Raw genomic sequence first — 20,419 nt, 5'->3', positions numbered from 1 at the left:
CCGCTGTACCCATTATGAGGGGTTCCCACCATGCCTGTGCTGAGTTCCCAGGTCTGTACACCCGCTGTGCCCATTATGAGGGGTTCTCACCATTCCTGTGCTGAGTTCCCGGGTCTGTACACCCGCTGTGCCCATTATGAGGAGTTCTCACCATCCCTGTGCTGAGTTCCCGGGTCTGTACACCCGCTGTGCCCATTATGAGGGGTTCTCACCATCCCTGTGCTGAGTTCCCGGGTCTGTACACCCGCTGTGCCCATTATGAGAGGTTCTCACCATCCTGTGCTGAGTTCCCGGGTCTGTACACCCGCTGTGCCCATTATGAGGGGTTCTCACCATCCCTGTGCTGAGTTCCGGGGTCTGTACACCCGCTGTGCCCATTATGAGGGGTTCTCACCATCCCTGTGCTGAGTTCCCGGGTCTGTACACCCGCTGTGCCCATTATGAGGGGTTCTCACCATCCCTGTGCTGAGTTCCGGGGTCTGTACACCCGCTGTGCCCATTATGAGGGGTTCTCACCATCCCTGTGCTGAGTTCCCGGGTCTGTACACCCGCTGTGCCCATTATGAGGGGTTCTCACCATCCCTGTGCTGAGTTCCCGGGTCTGTACACCCGCTGTGCCCATTATGAGGGGTTCTCACCATCCCTGTGCTGAGTTCCCGGGTCTGTACACCCGCTGTGCCCATTATGAGGGGTTCCCACCATCCCTGTGCTGAGTTCCCGGGTCTGTACACCCGCTGTGCCCATTATGAGGGGTTCTCACCATCCCTGTGCTGAGTTCCCAGGTCTGTACACCCGCTGTGCCCATTATGAGGGGTTCTCACCATCCCTGTGCTGAGTTCCCAGGTCTGTACACCCGCTGTGCCCATTATGAGGGGTTCTCACCATCCCTGTGCTGAGTTCTCAGGTCTGTACACCCGCTGTGCCCATTATGAGGGTTCCCACCATCCCTGTGCTGAGTTCCCGGGTCTGTACACCCCGCTGTGCCCATTATGAGGGGTTCTCACCATCCCTGTGCTGAGTTCCCAGGTCTGTACACCCGCTGTGCCCATTATGAGGGGTTCCCACCATCCCTGTGCTGAGTTCCCGGGTCTGTACACCCGCTGTGCCCATTATGAGGGGTTCTCACCATCCCTGTGCTGAGTTCCCGGGTCTGTACACCCGCTGTGCCCATTATGAGGGGTTCTCACCATCCCTGTGCTGAGTTCCCGGGTCTGTACACCCGCTGTGCCCATTATGAGGGGTTCTCACCATCCCTGTGCTGAGTTCTCAGGTCTGTACACCCGCTGTGCCCATTATGAGGGGTTCCCACCATCCCTGTGCTGAGTTCCCGGGTCTGTACACCCGCTGTGCCCATTATGAGGGGTTCCCACCATCCCTGTGCTGAGTTTCCTCTATATTATCGGCTTTCTGCATTGTCCAGAATCAGAACTGTACAGATATTCGGTGAATTATTGACAGGCGGAAGATCTGATATGAGAAGGTGAAGGAAAATGACTTATCAATCATATCAAAATAATTTGGATCACAAACCTGAAGGACTCTCTGTAATCATATATATAATGCTGAGTACTTCCTGTAATAGTATTTTAAGTAACAGACTGTATTATAATAATTATATAATCCTATGATATCTATGATATATATTTATCCTAGATACAGATGTATTCTGGTTTCTTTTCCAGATAGAAGTTTGTTGTGTTTTCACAATATAAATGTCTCAGAAGTAGGATGGAGAAATGATGGTGGAAGATTCATACAGAGATCCTTGGGTGAGGAATAAAGAATCGATCTCTGGATAAATCACAAACTCTATCACAAACATCACACGATTAAAATTATAGTACAATAAAGAACAATATCACACAAAATAGCGCACCTCGAGGAATATACCAAGGCATCCTAGAAATAAGATATCTAGATTATTCGAAGGATAAAATATTATATCCCATATAGATTGACCTGAATAAATCCATTTTTTTCCCCAGAAGACCTAATATAGGGATTCCTAGTCTTAGAGCGCCATCTAGTGGACAGGAGAATTCACTGCTTCTGTAAACATGCTATTAATTGGTAATATTATTTCCCAATCAGGTACAAGTAAATATTTTAAACTACACCCTCTAGGCTAGTCCTTGGATAAAAGAATTTTAGGAATAAAAAGGGGAAGTTCAGAGAGAAAATGGAGCGCTCTCTTCTGAACATCAGCCCACCACAGATCATAATAGATCGGCTGATCATCATCCATCGATCGCATTCTCATGACCTTCAGATCAGGACACACACTCTACAGGTGATCCCATTTCCCCGCGGGTGGCTCCAAACTCAGCACAAATAACCTGATTGATAAACTATGATTTGATAATTACTTTGAGAAACTAGAAGACTAAATTTAAAGTGGTTGTAAAGCCTCAAGAATGTATTAGGGTAAAAAAAAACTTCTGTACTACAGCTCCCCCCAGAACCCCCCCCCCATTTTTTCTTACCTTAGCCCAACACGATCCAGCAATGTGCACGAGTGCAGCAGCTCCTGTCGCTGTCTCTCTGCTCATTGGACAGATTGATAGCAGCAGGAGCCATTGGCTCTCACGGCTGTCAATCAAATCCAGTGACGCAGGGGGGTGGGGCCGAGTCCCAATATCTGAGTCAATAGACGCAGTAGTGGGACTCGGGAGCGGCCCCGCACGGTTGCCCTCAGAGAAAGCGGCTTTCCGTGGAGGCACCTGAAGAGGAGGGGCCTGGAGCGCCGGTGGGGCACCCCAGAAGAGGAGGATCAGGGCTGCTCTGCGCAAAACCCTTACACAGAGCAGGTAAGTATAAGAACGTTTGTGATTTTTATTTAAAAAAAAAAACTACCACAAAAGATTTATTGGAATAAAAAGATTGCACCTACACATAAGAAGATAAAAACAAACGTAAAAAACAGCCGGCCAGCAAGCGAACACCCGTCCACTGAGAAAGCGTGATGACGCCAGCACGTCTGCCTCCCTACGCGCGTTTCGTCACAATCTGCCGTCGTCTCGTGGGATGATCCTTTGTGGTACGGTATGTACTATGGAGTCTCTCTTTATATTATCTGGGTAATACCTGAACTTACTCCTTGGTGGCTGATGCTCAAGTATTCCATGCTATTTGGTACTCTTCACAAGCTCCTTCCAAATACTAATGGGGGATAACCATCTTCCTTTTGGATAAAGGCCCTGGCAGGGTAATTAGCCCGCAGACTCCTTAAAGCTTGCCTTCTGGTAAGCGCACAATTCATGTGGTGGAGGTACACTGTCATCAAGAGGTGTTATTCTTTTTTTATTCTTTATTCTTTTTTATTTAGTTTCTATATTTTTTATTTTTCATTTTTACACTTATTTGGTCAGGTTTTGGTCAGCGATGCTACTTTGTATTGTTTATCTGTTTCTGTGTGTCCCTCACGGTTTAGCAGCTGCTCTTTATACAAAATTTTTTCCATTGTTTTATTATTAAATAACTTTTTAAATTCCAAAATCTACTTTTATAACAGCTAGAAGAACATGACATGGCCCCTCCTAGTGTCTGCATACAACGTCCATAGGACCTCCCAGAATGCCCCTCCTCCTCCATACGGCATCTGAACCATACGGTACACACACACACAGCTAGTAAAGGAAGGGGTTAACGGAGAGAAAGTTGGGTTATGACATCAGATTCATTGCACAGTCTGTACACCTCATACGGAGGACATGCCCATTCACATCCAGCAAGCCTGGACATGCAGAGTGTAGATGTCATTCTCCCCAACTGGAGGCAATCATATGTCCCTGAGAGAGCAAAACGCTGCACAGCATGCCATAGGGGAGATCATATATACTCCACACACCCACACACATGAAACACGGGGAGAGTATATATGTCAGTTGTATGGATCAGCTCCATACATAACTGGTGTGCTTTTTCGCTGAAAATTAAACGATTTTGTCTGTGGGTCATTCCAAAAAAGACAAAATAGACGGAACATACAAGGGCGGAGCGTGCAAGAGGTTATGAGGAAAATGGGGGAATAAAACAGGCGAAATTTATAACGACAGTAATATTAGGAAGAAGACATAATGCCAGTAGGTGGGCATACAAAGGAAGATCATTCGGGGGGGAGGGGGGGGGGGGGGGTTGCGGTCAGACTCAGAAATATAGACCTTGACAAGATTATTATACTGATTGTATTCATTCATCTACATTTATAGTACAATGGAGTCATTCTCAGTATCAGAAACTGAAACTAGATAAAATACGATACAAATAAAGTACAAAAAATATATAAATTTCGCCCTTTTTGTTACATGGTGCCAATTTCTGAAGGCAGACGTGTTCAGGGTTATTGTACAACCCCAATTCCAAAAAAAGTTGGGGCGCCGTGTAATATCTACATAAAAACAATGCAGTGATCTGCAGATCTCAAACTCATTTTATTCAGAACAGAAAAAAGAAAACATATCAAATGTCTATACTGAGATAATGGACCATGGGAAGAAAAACAAAAAACAAGATTGTGAAATTCATGGCAGCAACACGTCTCAAAAAAGTTGGGGCGGAGCAACAAAAAGCTGGCAAATTAAGTGGTACTAACAATGAAGAGCTGGAAGAACATTTTGCAGCAAATTAGGTTAACTGGCAACAGGTCAGTAACATAACTGAGTATAAAAAGAGCATCTTAGAGAGTCAGAGTGTGAGAAGTAAAGATGGGCAGAGGTTCAACAATCTGTGAAAAGCTGTGAAGGGGGGGCAATTAGTGTGTATGGAATGAGCAGCTTCACACCTGGAAAGGCACCATCAATGCTGAAAGATGAATCCAGGTGTTATGCCGCGTACACACGGTCGGACTTTTCGTCTACAAAAGTCCAACGGACGCTGACGGACTAAAGCTGGCTGGTAATCCGATCGTGTGTGGGCTTCTCCGGACTTTCAACTGACTTTTTTAGACTCAAATCCGACGGACTTTAGATTTGAAACATGCTTCAAATCTTTACGTCGTAATTACGACGGACCCCGAAATCTGCTCGTCTGTGTGCTAGTCCGACGGACAAAAACCCATGCTAGGGCAGCTATTGGCTACTGGCTATGAACTTCCTTATTTTAGTCCGTTGTACGTCATCACGTACGAATCCGTCGGACTTTTGTGTGGTCGTGTGTAGGCAAGTCCGTTCGTTAGAAAGTCTGCCGCAAGTCCGCCGAAAGTCCGCCGGAAGTCTGTCGGACAGGCTGTCGGACTTTTGTAGCTGAAAAGTCCGACCGTGTGTACGCGGCATTAGAGCAGCATACGCTTCCATCCAGAGGGCGTCTTTTTCAGGGAAGGCCTTGCATAGTTCAGCAGGACAATGCTAAACCGCATACTGCATCTACGACAGCAGCATGGCTTCCTAGTAGAAGAGTCCGGGGGTTTCACTGGCTGCCTGCAGTCCAGACCTTTCACCAACTGAAGGAAAAATACAACAAAGAAGACCCAGGAATGTTGAGCAGTTAGAATCCGATATCAGGCAAGAATGGGACAACCTTCCTCTCCCAAAACTCCAGAAACTGGTCTCCGCAGTTCCCAAACATTTACAGAGTCTTGGTAAAAGAAGAGGGTAGGATACACCGAGCTAAACATGGCTCCGCCCCAACTTTTTTGAGACTTGTTGCTGCCATCAATTTCCTTTTTTTTCCCTAAAATGGTAAATTTGATGGGTTTTCCATTTTTTATTGTGAATAAAATCCGGGTTTATGACATTTGCAGATCATTGCATTCTGTTTTGATGTAGATTTTTACACAGCGCCCCAAACTTTTCTAGACCTGGGGTTGTAGTATGAGATTGTATTACCGCCCCCCCCGTGGGTATAATATGCGGTGTTATCCAAGCAATGGTAACAATCACCGCCCCCCCCCCCCCGGCCACAATGTAACATTTACTCCAATCTCTTCCCGGTCTGCGATCAGAGCCGACACGGCTCGTCCTTTCATTACCGCTTAGACATAACGATCGAATGTGGCGGAGGTGACGGTGAATTCCTGATCCCAGCGTGATCAACCTTCACTGATAGAATGAAAAGAAAACACAGCACAAGAACACAGTGTGTGACCGAGGTGAATTGGGGGGGGGGGGGGTGAAGAAAAGGCCAATCAGAAAGGGGCTACCTTCAGGATGTAATTATTTTTTATATGACAGCTCTGTAAGAAAGAAAAACTGGCAGATTAGTCGGGGGACAGACATCGCACATCAACACACACACACGCCGGGAGGCCAGGACCCTCCGGATAACCTTGTATCGGGAAATGCGGACTAGTGTAACATTCTCCTCCATAGATACAGAACAGAGAGTGATCCCTATAGGACAGGAAGGGTGTTATTGGTGGGATCACAAGAAAAATAAAACTAATGCAGCCACCGCTTCAAGCATGTTGTTTTTGAGTTTAGATACATTTTAAGTAATTTATCTTACAGCAGACAAAAAGTACAAATGTATCCCCCCCGTGTCTCGTGCGTTTAATAGATCTCTATTGTTTCTGGTGCACCTTTTACATACAAAGTTACCAAACTAATGATACAAAAGTAATAGAAAAAAATAAAATAAAAACTGCAATGTGTGTGCAACCGTCTATTTGTTGGATGATGTGTTTTACACTAATCCCCCTCCCCCTCCCATGGAGATTCCATTTCTATCACAATGAATGGGCCGGAAAGCCTTCTGTATTTGTTTTAACTGTCACTGACTTGGGAAGATTGTCCCTTACGATCGTAGAAACTGCACAAGTTTAACGGGAATGCTGCGTAAGTGAGATTAATCCTCAGGAGGAGCTTTGTCTGAAAAAAAGTCCCCAAATGTGCGATACAGAAATCACCCTGTGTGCGTCCGGGGACCCCAACCAGCATGTCATACTGGGACACAATGGCTGTATCCGTGTCCTCATAGACATCGATGGGACGTTGGTATGAGGATGAACACAACACCTCTACATCCTGTGCCAGGAAAAGAGGGAACTGAATGGAGCACAGAGCTAATCACCCCATGTGAACGAGGCCTAACAATCCCTCCACTGGTCTCCATTCAGTGTCCTCCACCCCTCTCTGCCAATCCCACCACTGGTCTCCATTCAGTGTCCTCCACCCCTCCCTACCAATCCCTCCACTGGTCTCCATTCAGTGTCCTCCACCCCTCTCTGCCAATCCCACCACTGGTCTCCATTCAGTGTCCTCCACCCCTCCCTACCAATCCCTCCACTGGTCTCCATTCAGTGTCCTCCACCCCTCTCTGCCAATCCCTCCACTGGTCTCCATTCAGTGTCCTCCACCCTTCTCTGCCAATCCCACCACTGGTCTCCATTCAGTGTCCTCCACCCTTCTCTGCCAATCCCTCCACTGGTCTCCATTCAGTGTCCTCCACCCTTCTCTGCCAATCCCACCACTGGTCTCCATTCAGTGTCCTCCACCCTTCTCTGCCAATCCCACCACTGATCTCCATTCAGTGTCCTCCACCCCTCTCTACCAATCCCTCCACTGGTCTCCATTCAGTGTCCTCCACCCCTCTCTATCAATCCCTCCACTGGCCTCCATTCAGTGTCCTCCACCCCTCTCTACCAATCCCTCCACTGATCTCCATTCAGTGTCCTCCACCCCTCTCTACCAATCCCTCCACTGATCTCCATTCAGTGTCCTCCACCCCTCTCTACCAATCCCTCCACTGATCTCCATTCAGTGTCCTCCACCCCTCTGTACCAATCCCTCCACTGGTCTCCATTCAGTGTCCTCCACCCCTCTCTGCTAATCTCACCACTGATCTCCATTCAGTGTCCTCCACCCCTCTGTACCAATCCCTCCACTGGTCTCCATTCAGTGTCCTCCACCCCTCTCTGCTAATCTCACCACTGGCCTCCATTCAGTGTCCTCCACCCCTCTCTACCAATCCCTCCACTGATCTCCATTCAGTGTCCTCCACCCCTCCCTACCAATCCCTCCACTGGTCTCCATTCAGTGTCCTCCACCCCTCTCTACCAATCCCTCCACTGATCTCCATTCAGTGTCCTCCACCCCTCTGTACCAATCCCTCCACTGGTCTCCATTCAGTGTCCTCCACCCCTCTCTACCAATCCCTCCACTGGTCTCCATTCCGTGTCCTCCACCCCTCTCTACCAATCCCTCCACTGGCCTCCATTCAGTGTCCTCCACCCCTCTCTACCAATCCCTCCACTGGTCTCCATTCCGTGTCCTCCACCCCTCTCTACCAATCCCTCCACTGGTCTCCATTCAGTGTCCTCCACCCCTCTCTACCAATCCCTCCACTGGTCTCCATTCAGTGTCCTCCACCCCTCTCTACCAATCCCTCCACTGGTCTCCATTCAGTGTCCTCCACCCCTCTCTACCAATCCCTCCACTGGCCTCCATTCAGTGTCCTCCACCCCTCTCTACCAATCCCTCAACTGGTCTCCATTCAGTGTCCTCCACCCCTCTCTGCCAATCCCTCCACTGGCCTCCATTCAGTGTCCTCCACCCCTCTCTACCAATCCCTCCACTGGTCTCCATTCAGTGTCCTCCACCCCTCTCTAACAATCCCTCCACTGGTCTCCATTCAGTGTCCTCCACCCCTCTCTACCAATCCCTCCACTGGTCTCCATTCAGTGTCCTCCACCCCTCTCTACCAATCCCTCCACTGGCCTCCATTCAGTGTCCTCCACCCCTCTCTACCAATCCCTCAACTGGTCTCCATTCAGTGTCCTCCACCCCTCTCTGCCAATCCCTCCACTGGCCTCCATTCAGTGTCCTTCATCCCTCTCTGCCAATCCCTCCACTGGTCTCCATTCAGTGTCCTCCACCCCTCTCTACCAATCCCTCCACTGGTCTCCATTCAGTGTCCTCCACCCCTCTCTACCAATCCCTTCACTGGTCTCCATTCAGTGTCCTCCACCCCTCTCTACCAATCCCTCCACTGGTCTCCATTCAGTGTCCTCCACCCCTCTCTGCCAATCCCTCCACTGGCCTCCATTCAGTGTCCTTCACCCCTCTCTGCCAATCCCTCCACTGGTCTCCATTCAGTGTCCTCCACCCCTCTCTACCAATCCCTCCACTGGTCTCCATTCAGTGTCCTCCACCCCTCTCTACCAATCCCTTCACTGGTCTCCATTCAGTGTCCTCCACCCCTCTCTACCAATCCCTCCACTGGCCTCTGCTCACCCAGAAAATATGATTCAAAATACTCACAACATATGCAGCAATTTACAACTCTCCTCCAAGATACATCACCGATCTCATCTCAAATTACCCAAACCATCTTCTCTCCTCCTACTCTCTCTCTAGGTCCCTCGTCACCTTCTTCCATACTCCCCTCCAGGACTTCTCCTGAGCCTCTCCCATCCTTGTCAACTCTTCACCCCAATTTATCTCCTACTCTGACCACCGTTAGGAGATCCCTGAAAATTCATCTCTTCAGGGAAGCCCATCCCTCCACCCAATAAACTACTTTCTCATCAACTCATCCCCACCCAGTTATTTATCACCTCTCTTATCACTCGCCCATCCCTTTTAGATTGTCAGCTATCAAAACAAGCAGGACTCTTCTAACCTTCGTATACTGAATTATATCTGTATATATACCCTCTATATATATATCTCCTTTTATATAGTAAAGCTCTGTGTACACGGTCGGTGCCATATAAATCGTGTATATTAATCATTCTGACATCTGAGGGGATCCGTATGCTGGACATAAACTTCTTCTACTTTTTATCCATTTCCAATATTAAAAACAATCAAACGAAGCCGAACTTTCCACAGCAATCAGCCGCCCCGAATGCCGTGATTCAGAGCAATCACATGATTGGAGGGAGTCTTGGAGGTGATTTAGACCCTCGCCACGGCAGTCAAAAGGCAGTTTACATCTTTTTTCTATCACCATTTCTATAATTTGTTTGCTCAGGACCCGGGAAACAGTTGCTGATTGCTGATTGGACAGTTTAATAATATTACAATTGCTTCTGTCTTTAGTGTTGCCATTTCTATGGAGAGCATTAGCATCAGGTGAGATCGGGAGCGCTATGGGGACATCTAGTGGACATTGCTGGGTAATGCAGAGCTGTACGGAGTATATGAAGATATTGTGACAATGATGAGATCACACAGCGGAGAGGACAAGTCTCCATCAGAAGAAGAATCTGAGCATGTTGTAGAGGAGTATTGTATGACGTCAGCCTTCTGAGAACAGATCTATAATGACAGTGAATGGAATCTTCCAATGAACACGGCCGACACTTCTGTCCAACCAATCCAGAGAAAGTATTACATCACCTCTCAGAATCTCCCCTCCGAGTCCCATAATAAATCTCATCTCCAAGTTCAACGGATACCAAACTGAGGCCCTGTGCTTGCTTCATTCAACCCTTATAATGGGGCACAATGACAATGATGGGGCACTGACACCAATGATGGGACACTATTCCTCTAACTGACACCAATGATGGGGCACTATTCCTCCCACTGACACCAATGATGGGACACTATTCCTCCCACTGACACCAATGATGGGGCACTATTCCTCCCACTGACACCAATGATGGGGCACTATTCCTCCCACTGATACCAATGATGGGACACTATTCCTCCCACTGACACCAATGATGGGGCACTATTCCTCCCACTGACACCAATGATGGGGCACTATTCCTCCCACTGATACCAATGATGGGACACTATTCCTCCCACTGACACCAATGATGGGGCACTATTCCTCCCACTGACACCAATTATGGGACACTATTCCCCCCCACTGATACCAATGATGGGGCACTATTCCTCCTACTGATACCAATGATGGGACACTATTCCTCCTACTGATACCAATGATGGGACACTATTCCTCCTACTGATACCAATGATGGGGCACTATTCCTCCCACTGATACCAATGATGGGACACTATTCCTCCTACTGATACCAATGATGGGACACTATTCCTCCTACTGATACCAATGATGGGGCACTATTCCTCTAACTGACACCAATGATGGGGCACTATTCCCCCCACTGACACCAATGATGGGGCACTATTCCACCCACTGATACCAATGATGGGGCACTATTCCTCTAACTGACACCAATGATGGGGCACTATTCCCCCCACTGACACCAATGATGGGGCACTATTCCTCCCACTGATACCAATGATGGGACACTATTCCACCCACTGATACCAATGATGGGGCACTATTCCTCTAACTGACACCAATGATGGGGCACTATTCCCCCCACTGACACCAATGATGGGGCACTATTCCTCCCACTGACACCAATGATGGGGCACTATTCCTCCCACTGACACCAATGATGGGGCACTATTCCTCCCACTGATACCAATGATGGGACACTATTCCACCCACTGATACCAATGATGGGGCACTATTCCTCCCACTGATACCAATGATGGGACACTATTCCTCCCACTGACACCAATGATGGGACACTATCCCTCCCACTGATACCAATGATGGGACACTATTCCTCCCACTGATACCAATGATGGGGCACTATTCTTCCCACTGATACCAATGATGGGACACTATTCCTCCCACTGACACCAATGATGGGGCACTATTCCTCCCACTGATACCAATGATGGGGCACTATTCCTCCCACTGACACCAATGATGGGGCACTATTCCTCCCACTGACACCAATGATGGGACACTATTCCTCCCACTGATACCAATGATGGGGCACTATTCCTCCCACTGACACCAATGATGGGGCACTATTCCTCCCACTGATACCAATGATTGGGCACTATTCCTCCCACTGATACCAATGATGGGGCACTATTCCTCCCACTGATACCAATGATGGGACACTATTCCTCCCACTGACACCAATGATGGGGCACTATTCCTCCCACTGATACCAATGATTGGGCACTATTCCTCCCACTGACACCAATGATGGGGCACTATTCCTCCCACTGACTCCAATGATGGGACACTATTCCTCCCACTGACACCAATGATGGGGCACTATTCCTCTCACTGACACCAATGATGGGACACTATTCCTCCCACTGACACCAATGATGGGGCACTATTCCTTCCACTGACACCAATGATGGGGCACTGATCCTCCCACTGACACCAATAATAGGACACTATTCCTCCCACTGACACCAATGATGGGGCACTATTCCTTCCACTGACACCAATGATGGGACACTATTCCTCCCACTGATACCAATGATGGGACACTATTCCTCCCACTGATACCAATGATGGGGCACTATTCCTTCCACTGACACCAATGATGGGGCACTGATCCTCCCACTGACACCAATAATAGGACACTATTCTTCCCACTGACACCAATGATGGGGCACTATTCCTCCCACTGACACCAATGATGGGGCACTATTCCCCCCACTGACACCAATGATGGGGCACTATTCCTCCCACTGACACCAATGATGGGACACTATTCCCCCCACTGACACCAATGATGGGGCACTATTCCTCCCACTGACACCAATGATGGGGCACTATTCCTCCCACTGACACCAATGATGGGACACTATTCCCCCCACTGACACCAATGATGGGGCACTATTCCCCCCACTGACACCAATGATGGGGCACTATTCCTCCCACTGACACCAATGATAGGACACTATTCCTCCCACTGACACCAATGATGGGACACTATTCCTCCCACTGATACCAATGATAGGACACTATTCCTCCCACTGACACCAATGATGGGGCACTATTCCTCCCACTGACACCAATGATGGGGCACTATTCCTCCCACTGACACCAATGATGGGACACTATTCCTCCCACTGACACCAATGATGGGGCACTATTCCCCCCACTGACACCAATGATGGGACACTATTCCTCCCACTGACACCAATGATGGGGCACTATTCCTCTAACTGACACCAATGATGGGGCACTATTCCTCCCACTGACACCAATGATGGGACACTATTCCTCCCACTGACACCAATTATGGGGCACTATTCCTCTAACTGACACCAATGATGGGGCACTATTCCTCCCACTGACACCAATGATGGGACACTATTCCTCCCACTGATACCAATGATGGGACACTATTCCTCCCACTGACACCAATGATGGGACACTATTCCTCCCACTGATACCAATGATGGGGCACTATTCCTCTAACTGACACCAATGATGGGGCACTATTCCTCTGACACCAATGATGGGGCACTATTCCCCCCACTGACACCAATGATGGGGCACTATTCCCCCCACTGACACCAATGATGAGGCACTATTCCTCCCACTGATACCAATGATGGGGCACTATTCCTCCCACTGACACCATCAATGAGGCACTATTCCTTCCACTGATACCAATGATGGGGCACTATTCCTCCCACTAACACCAATGATGGGGCACTATTCCTCTAACTGACACCAATGATGGGGCACTATTCCCCCCACTGACACCAATGATGGGGCACTATTCCCCCCACTGACACCAATGATGGGGCACTATTCCCCCCACTGACACCAATGATGGGGCACTATTCCTCCCACTGACACCAATGATGGGGCACTATTCCACCCACTGATACCAATGATGGGACACTATTCCTCCCACTGACACCAATGATGGGGCACTATTCCTCCCACTGACACCAATGATGGGGCACTATTCCTCCCACTGATACCAATGATGGGGCACTATTCCTCCCACTGATACCAATGATGGGACACTATTCCTCCCACTGATACCAATGATGGGACACTATTCCTCCCACTGACACCAATGATGGGGCACTATTCCTCCCACTGACACCAATGATGGGGCACTATTCCTCCCACTGATACCAATGATGGGGCACTATTCCTCCCACTGATACCAATGATGGGGCACTATTCCTCCCACTGATACTAATGATGGGACACTATTCCTCCCACTGACACCAATGATGGGGCACTATTCCTCCCACTGATACCAATGATGGGGCACTATTCCTCCCACTGATACTAATGATGGGACACTATTCCTCCCACTGACACCAATGATGGGGCACTATTCCTCCCACTGACACCAATGATGGGACACTATTCCTCCCACTAACACCAATGATGGGGCACTATAACTCCCACTGACACCAATGATGGGGCACTATAACTCCCACTGATACCAATGATGGGGCACTATTCCTTCCACTGACACCAATGATGGGGCACTATTCCTCCCACTGATACCAATGATGGGGCACTATTCCTCCCACTGATACCAATGATGGGACACTATTCCTCCCACTGATACCAATGATGGGGTATTGTTTTTCTCCACTGATGTCGGGACCTTTTCTACTCTCAATGGTCACAGTCGGCCCCCCTAAAGTCTGAAGGACAGTAAACTGACTCTCTACATAGAATGTCTGGAGATCCGGCCCTCGTTTATGTGATGAGTTCTGATCTTCAGGAAGAAGTCACTTCCATCCACTCAGAATCCCTTCACTTCATTGACTCAGCCATGTCCGTCCAATCCCGGCACAGCTGCTATACAGGAGGAGGAGCAATAATACAAAATGACACCCACAAAGCTGAAACACCTATAGAGAGAGAGCGCAGGCTGTACAACCTGCCGGCCTATGTGTGCGATACAACAACCCCGACCATAAGGCCGCTCTCTCCCCGGGGACATTACTAGAGGAAATCAAACATGAACATATAATAAAGCCCTTTGTGAGAAGTGTGGAGCGCAGCGCATGCAGACTCCGCCTACCTCAAACTTCTGCCGCAGTTCCAGGTTCTCGTCATCGGCCTCGGGGATGGGCACATTGTAATACTCGCCCTCCTCCTGGTTCAGCAGTTTGTACCTGAGAAGGGGAAAGAAATATTCCCGGTCAGCCAATGTGACAAAGTTCAATACAAAAATCTACAAACGATCGTTTCCAATGGCATTGGAAGTCAAAGAGGGAGCTCGCCCACAGAAGCGAACGCACACCTAAGTCCCGCCCACATATGTAAACGCCGTTCAAACCACAGACGTGAGGTATTCGCCAAGTGCGTTAGAGCGAGAGCAACAATTCTAGCACTAGACCTCCTCTGTAACAAAAAATTGAAAGCGTCGCCTACGGAGAATTTTTAAGCGCCATTCCATGAATGTGCGCAATTTTGAAGAATGACATGCTGGGTATCTATTTACTCGGCGTAGAATCATCTTTTACATTGTGCAAAAAAGTTGGGCTGACTTTACTGTTTTGTTCATTTTTAGTTCATGAAACTGTTTTTTTTTTTCTTTCCAAAAATAAAAAAAAAAAAACGTTTGAAAAATTGTTTTGCGCAAATACCGCGCGACATAAAAATTTACAACGGTCGCACTTTTATTCCCTGGGGTGTCTGCTAAAAAAAATATATAATGTTTGGGGGGAGGTTCTGAGTGATTGTCTAGCAATGTAGGAGAGGAGTGTCAGAATACGCCCCGGTATGGAAGTGGTTAAGTGGCAATTGCGCGGTCGTGCGACGTTGTACCCAAATTACATTTATATACGTTTTTTCACACAAACAAAAAACATTCTTTTTGTGATATTTGATCACTGCTGTTTTTATTTTGTTTTTTTGTTTTTTGGCAAAAAAAAGATCCAAAAATTTGGTAAAAACAACAGAATATGTTTCTGTTATAACACATATCCAATAAAAAAAAAAAAAATACAAAAAAATGTCTTTATTAATTTTGGTCAAAATGTATTCTGCTACATGTCTTTGGTAAAAAAAAAAAAAATCCCAATAAGTGTATCTTGATTGATTTGCTTAAAAGTTATAACATCTACAAACTATGGGATATATACTGGAATTTTATTTTTTTTTATACTACTAATGGCAGCGATCAGCGACTTATATTGGGACTGCGATAGTGCGGCGGTCAATCTGACACTAACGGACACCGGGGGGAATGAACTGCCATTGACATCACCAGTGACACCAATACAGTGATAATTCTATACACTATCACTGTACTAAGGACACTGGTTGGGAAGTGGTTAACATCTAGAGGCGATCAAGGGGTTAACTCTGTGTACATTGTGCTGATTTTACTGGTCGCTCAGTTTCTCATCCCTGCATTGCATCCTCCCCCTGTACAGAGCTCTGGGCTGTGATTGGCAACAGCCGATCAGCAGGTCCCAGCTGTGAATTATTGGCCGGGACATACTGACAGGCTCCCACGGTGTGCAATCACAATGGGGGGCGCGCATGCGCACATGCCCTAAACCTGGAAGTAGGTAGCGACGTACGAGTATGTGCGCTTTGCCTACAGTGCCCCTTTTGCCTGCAGTACATTGCAGGCAGCCCACCAGTGGTTACATTTCTATGGTAGGTGCCCATCGAAGGAAGCTCTAATACGTGGAAGACGCCACACCAAAGCTATAGAGATTCCTCCTCTGACTACACATGCAAGTCTACATATTCCCAGCACATCTATGAGTAACATGGGAAATGCAGAAATCCTTGAAGTTACAGGTTTAGGGGATGCCTATACATGGGGTTCTAGGACCAGCACAGTTTTCAAGGTGCAGCAGCATCATCCACAGTGAATGTTGGCAGTTTATATTTGGATTTATTTTGGACTTCTTAGCTTTGCTTACAGACAGCAACACCCCCAAACCACTTATATATAACTAAAGATTTCGTTTTGGATGAAGTGGAGAGAGGGAATAGAACTCCTTTCCCTTTTTATTGCCACTGATGACGTCATTTCTGACAAAACACTTTGGGTGGAGCCAGAAGCTGTGATGTAAACATGTATATAAGCATTCTGGATATTGTAGTTTCAATGCAGCTTTTACTCGAGTGTTGGTGTAAGTGTTTTTAATAACATAATAATATAATAATAGTTGAAGAGAGAATAGGGAGTTAATTTGGTCTGATTAGAGTAAACTAAGGGTTAATAAAGGGTTAAACCGAGGAATATTTTATTTAAAAAATATTGTTAAAAACAACTTTATTTCTTTATTTACTTTACTTGTTAGGTGGCTTTAACCACTTCAGCCCCGGACCATTTGGCTGGCCAAAGACCAGAGCACTGTTTACGATTCGGCACTGCGTCGCTTTAACTGACAATTGCGCGGTCGATCGACGTTGTACCCAAACAAAATTGACGTCCTTTTTTCCCCACAAATAGAGCTTTCTTTTGGTGGTATTTGATCACCTCTGCGGTTTTTATTTTTTGGGCTATCAACAAAATAATAGCGACAATTTTGAAAAAAAAACGCATATTTTTTACTTTTTTCTATAATAAATATCCCCAAAAAATATATATAAAATTTTTTTTTTATTTCCTCAGTTTAGGCCGATACGTATTCATCTACATATTTTTGGTAAAATAAAAAAAAAAAAAAAACGCAATAAGCGTTTATTGATTGGTTTGCGCAAAAGTTATAGAGTCTACGAAATAGGGGATAGTTTTGTGGCATTTTTATTAATAATTTTTTTTTTTTACTAGTAATGGCGGCGATCAGCGATTTTTATCGTGACTGTGACATTATGACGGACAGATCGGACACTTTTGGCGCTATTTTGGGACCATTCACATTTATACAGCGATCAGAAATGCATTGATTACTGTGTAAATGTGACTGGCAGTGAAGGGGTTGACCACTAGGGGGCAGTGAAGGGGGTTAAGTGTGTCCTAGGGAGTGATTCTAACTGTGGGGGGGATGGGCTACGTGTGACATGACACTGATCACCGCTCCAGTTTATAGGCAGCTCCCACTGCTGTCAATCAAAGTAAGTGAGCCAATGAGGAGAGATAGGGGGCAAAGACCAGGAGCGCCGGCAAGGGACCGGAGAAGAGGAGGATCGTGTGTGCAAAACCATCACACCGACCAGGTTAGTATAACATGTTTGTTATTTCTAAACAACAACAAAAAAGCAAGACTTTAGTATCACTTTTACTGGCATTGTTTGCAGATCTAAGTTCATCCCTTTGATCTGCAGATGAATGAACAGAAAGATACAAAAGTAACAATGTTACATTTTATCTTTGTATAATCACGGTCTGAGCAGTGTTTATAAACAATGATTCAGACGGCTTTTCTGATAACTAGAGCTGAGTATACAGTGATCCCGGCTTTGATTAATTACAGCTGACAATTACTGTATACGTAGAGGGAACGGGGGAGGGCAACCAGTTCATTTGTTTTTTAATTTGTTTAATTTTAATTCTTGTTATTGTATACAATAATTTGCTGTTAGTCGTGAGTTCAGTTTGTTAATGTGTTTTGCTTTGTCCTTCGTTGAATATAATTGGATCTTGATAATTTCCCTTCGGGAGTAATAAAGTATTCTGAATCCTCTCTGAATTTTCATAACACTAATAAATACTAAACATTATCTATGACAATATGATCCGAGCGAAGTCTAATTCCTGGAGAACCCCTTCCACTTACTTCAAGTCCCCAATCTATAATTCTATCCTCAGTGCAGCCGCTGAAATATAAAACGTTCTCCATCCAAAACAGCATATATATATATAATACAACTTCATCAGAAATCAGAGATAATAATCTGTTCTACACTTACCAGCCACATGCCGGCATTTTTATGAGTTCTGACACTCCGAATGAGAAGGAGCCCATGAAATCATTCCTGGTAGTTCTGTCCCAGTCCCAGATTTCGATGGAGAGGCGCCGGTCTTTATCTGATGGTTTGAGTTTGCTGGAAGGTAGAGGAAGAAGGTGAGGAGCCACATTATAGATAACAGCAGCCTGAGGAGGGACATTTTCTGATAAATATCTTCATTTCATTTCCAGCTGAGCTCTTCTGTCAATCATGGAACATGACTGACACCCAAGAGATATCTCTCATACATTCCTCTCTGTCCTATCACAGCACCTTCCGTGCTGGCCTAATGCCTGACCTATGCTGATCCTCATCCTTCGTACAGAGTGATCTAAATTGTTACTACATCTTCCTACTGACCAAGTCTCCAACCCACCAAGTCTCCAACCCACCAAGTCTCCAACCCACCAAGTCTCCAACCCACCAAGTCTCCAACCCACCAAGTCTCCAACCCACCATGTCTCCAACCCACCATGTCTCCAACCCACCATGTCTCCAACCCACCATGTCTCCAACCCACCATGTCTCCAACCCACCATGTCTCCAACCCACCAAGTCTACAACCCACCAAGTCTACAACCCACCAAGTCTACAACCCACCAAGTCTACAACCCACCAAGTCTACAACTCACCAAGTCTACAACCCACCAAGTCTCCATCCTAAAAGAAGAAATGTTAACAAACCCCAAAGATCCTTACACCTAACCCTAGTTAGGCTTCTCATCATACACCAACTAGGAGTGTTTTGGTGGTGCCCTTTATTATCAACTGCCCCAGCTTTAAGAAAGAATGAATGACAAGTAGCTACAGAAGGTGATCAGGTCTCCAAGTGATCAAGTCTCCAAGTGATCAAGTCTCCAAGTGATCAAGTCTACAACCCACCAAGTCTACAACCCACCAAGTCTACAACCCACCAAGTCTACAACTCACCAAGTCTACAACTCACCAAGTCTACAACTCACCAAGTCTACAACTCACCAAGTCTACAACTCACCAAGTCTACAACTCACCAAGTCTCCATCCTAAAAGAAGAAATGTTAACAAACCCCAAAGATCCTTATACTTAACCCTAGTTAGGCTTCTCTCATCATACACCAACTAGGAGTGTTTTGGTGGTGCCCTTTATTATGAACTGCCCCAGCTTTAAGAAAGAATGAATGACAAGTAGCTACAGGAAGTGACCAAGTCTCCAACCAACCAAGTCGTCCTAAAAGAAGAAATGTTACCAAACTCCAAAGATCTTTACATCTAACTCTAGTTAGGCTTCTCGTCATACACCAACTAGGAGTGTTTTGGGGTTGCCCTTCATTATCAACTGCCCCAGCTTTAAGAAAGAATGAAAGACAAGTAGCTACAGGAAACACAGACAATGACAGATACATTTGTGTGTTGGAGACTCTTCTGCAGCTTTTCTTAACCTTTTTAACACAGATGAGCCCTTGAAATAACTGTCCGGGTCTCAGGGAACCCCTGCATAAAATGACTATATCTACAATTCATGATACATTAGTGTGATGTCAGTGGGAAGAATGCTCCCTACACTTGTGGTTTAGCTATCATTTACAGATAGCTAAAAAGATCAATGGTGTCAGTGGGAACTTATTTGTGAGGCAGAAATTGTTTATTGCTCAAGGAACCCCTGGAGGAACCCTGGTCGAGAACATTGATCTACTGTAACTTCATCTGTCACCATACTTAACATCTTATCATCTCTGGCTCCCCAATAGACCAATGTCATTAATAAGTCTCCAAGGATCATGCAAATTTACATGACTCCCTCTGAACTCTACCACTGCCCAGTGTTCTCCAAATTGGACCAGCACCAACCCCTCTTCACCAGCCA

The 20,419-nt window shown here is 46.4% G+C and overlaps 1 protein-coding gene across 1 annotated transcript in view; it reads right to left on the bottom strand.

Moving 5' to 3' along the window:
• The window catches only part of LOC141114265 (protein kinase C alpha type-like), a 230,229-nt gene that overhangs the window by 81,400 nt on the left and 128,410 nt on the right, over positions 1 to 20,419 (bottom strand). Inside the window, exons 7-8 of the mRNA XM_073607850.1 lie at positions 18,538 to 18,672; positions 14,678 to 14,834 (exon numbers count right to left, since the gene is read on the bottom strand). Of these exons, the coding sequence (XP_073463951.1) occupies positions 14,678 to 14,834; positions 18,538 to 18,672 (292 nt within the window). The remainder of the gene's footprint in view (positions 1 to 14,677; positions 14,835 to 18,537; positions 18,673 to 20,419) is intronic.

This window comes from Aquarana catesbeiana, linkage group LG12 (assembly GCF_042186555.1).
Source record: "Aquarana catesbeiana isolate 2022-GZ linkage group LG12, ASM4218655v1, whole genome shotgun sequence".
In the NCBI taxonomy this organism is placed as follows: Eukaryota; Metazoa; Chordata; class Amphibia; order Anura; family Ranidae; genus Aquarana; species Aquarana catesbeiana.
This window is presented reverse-complemented; position numbering and strand designations above follow the sequence as displayed.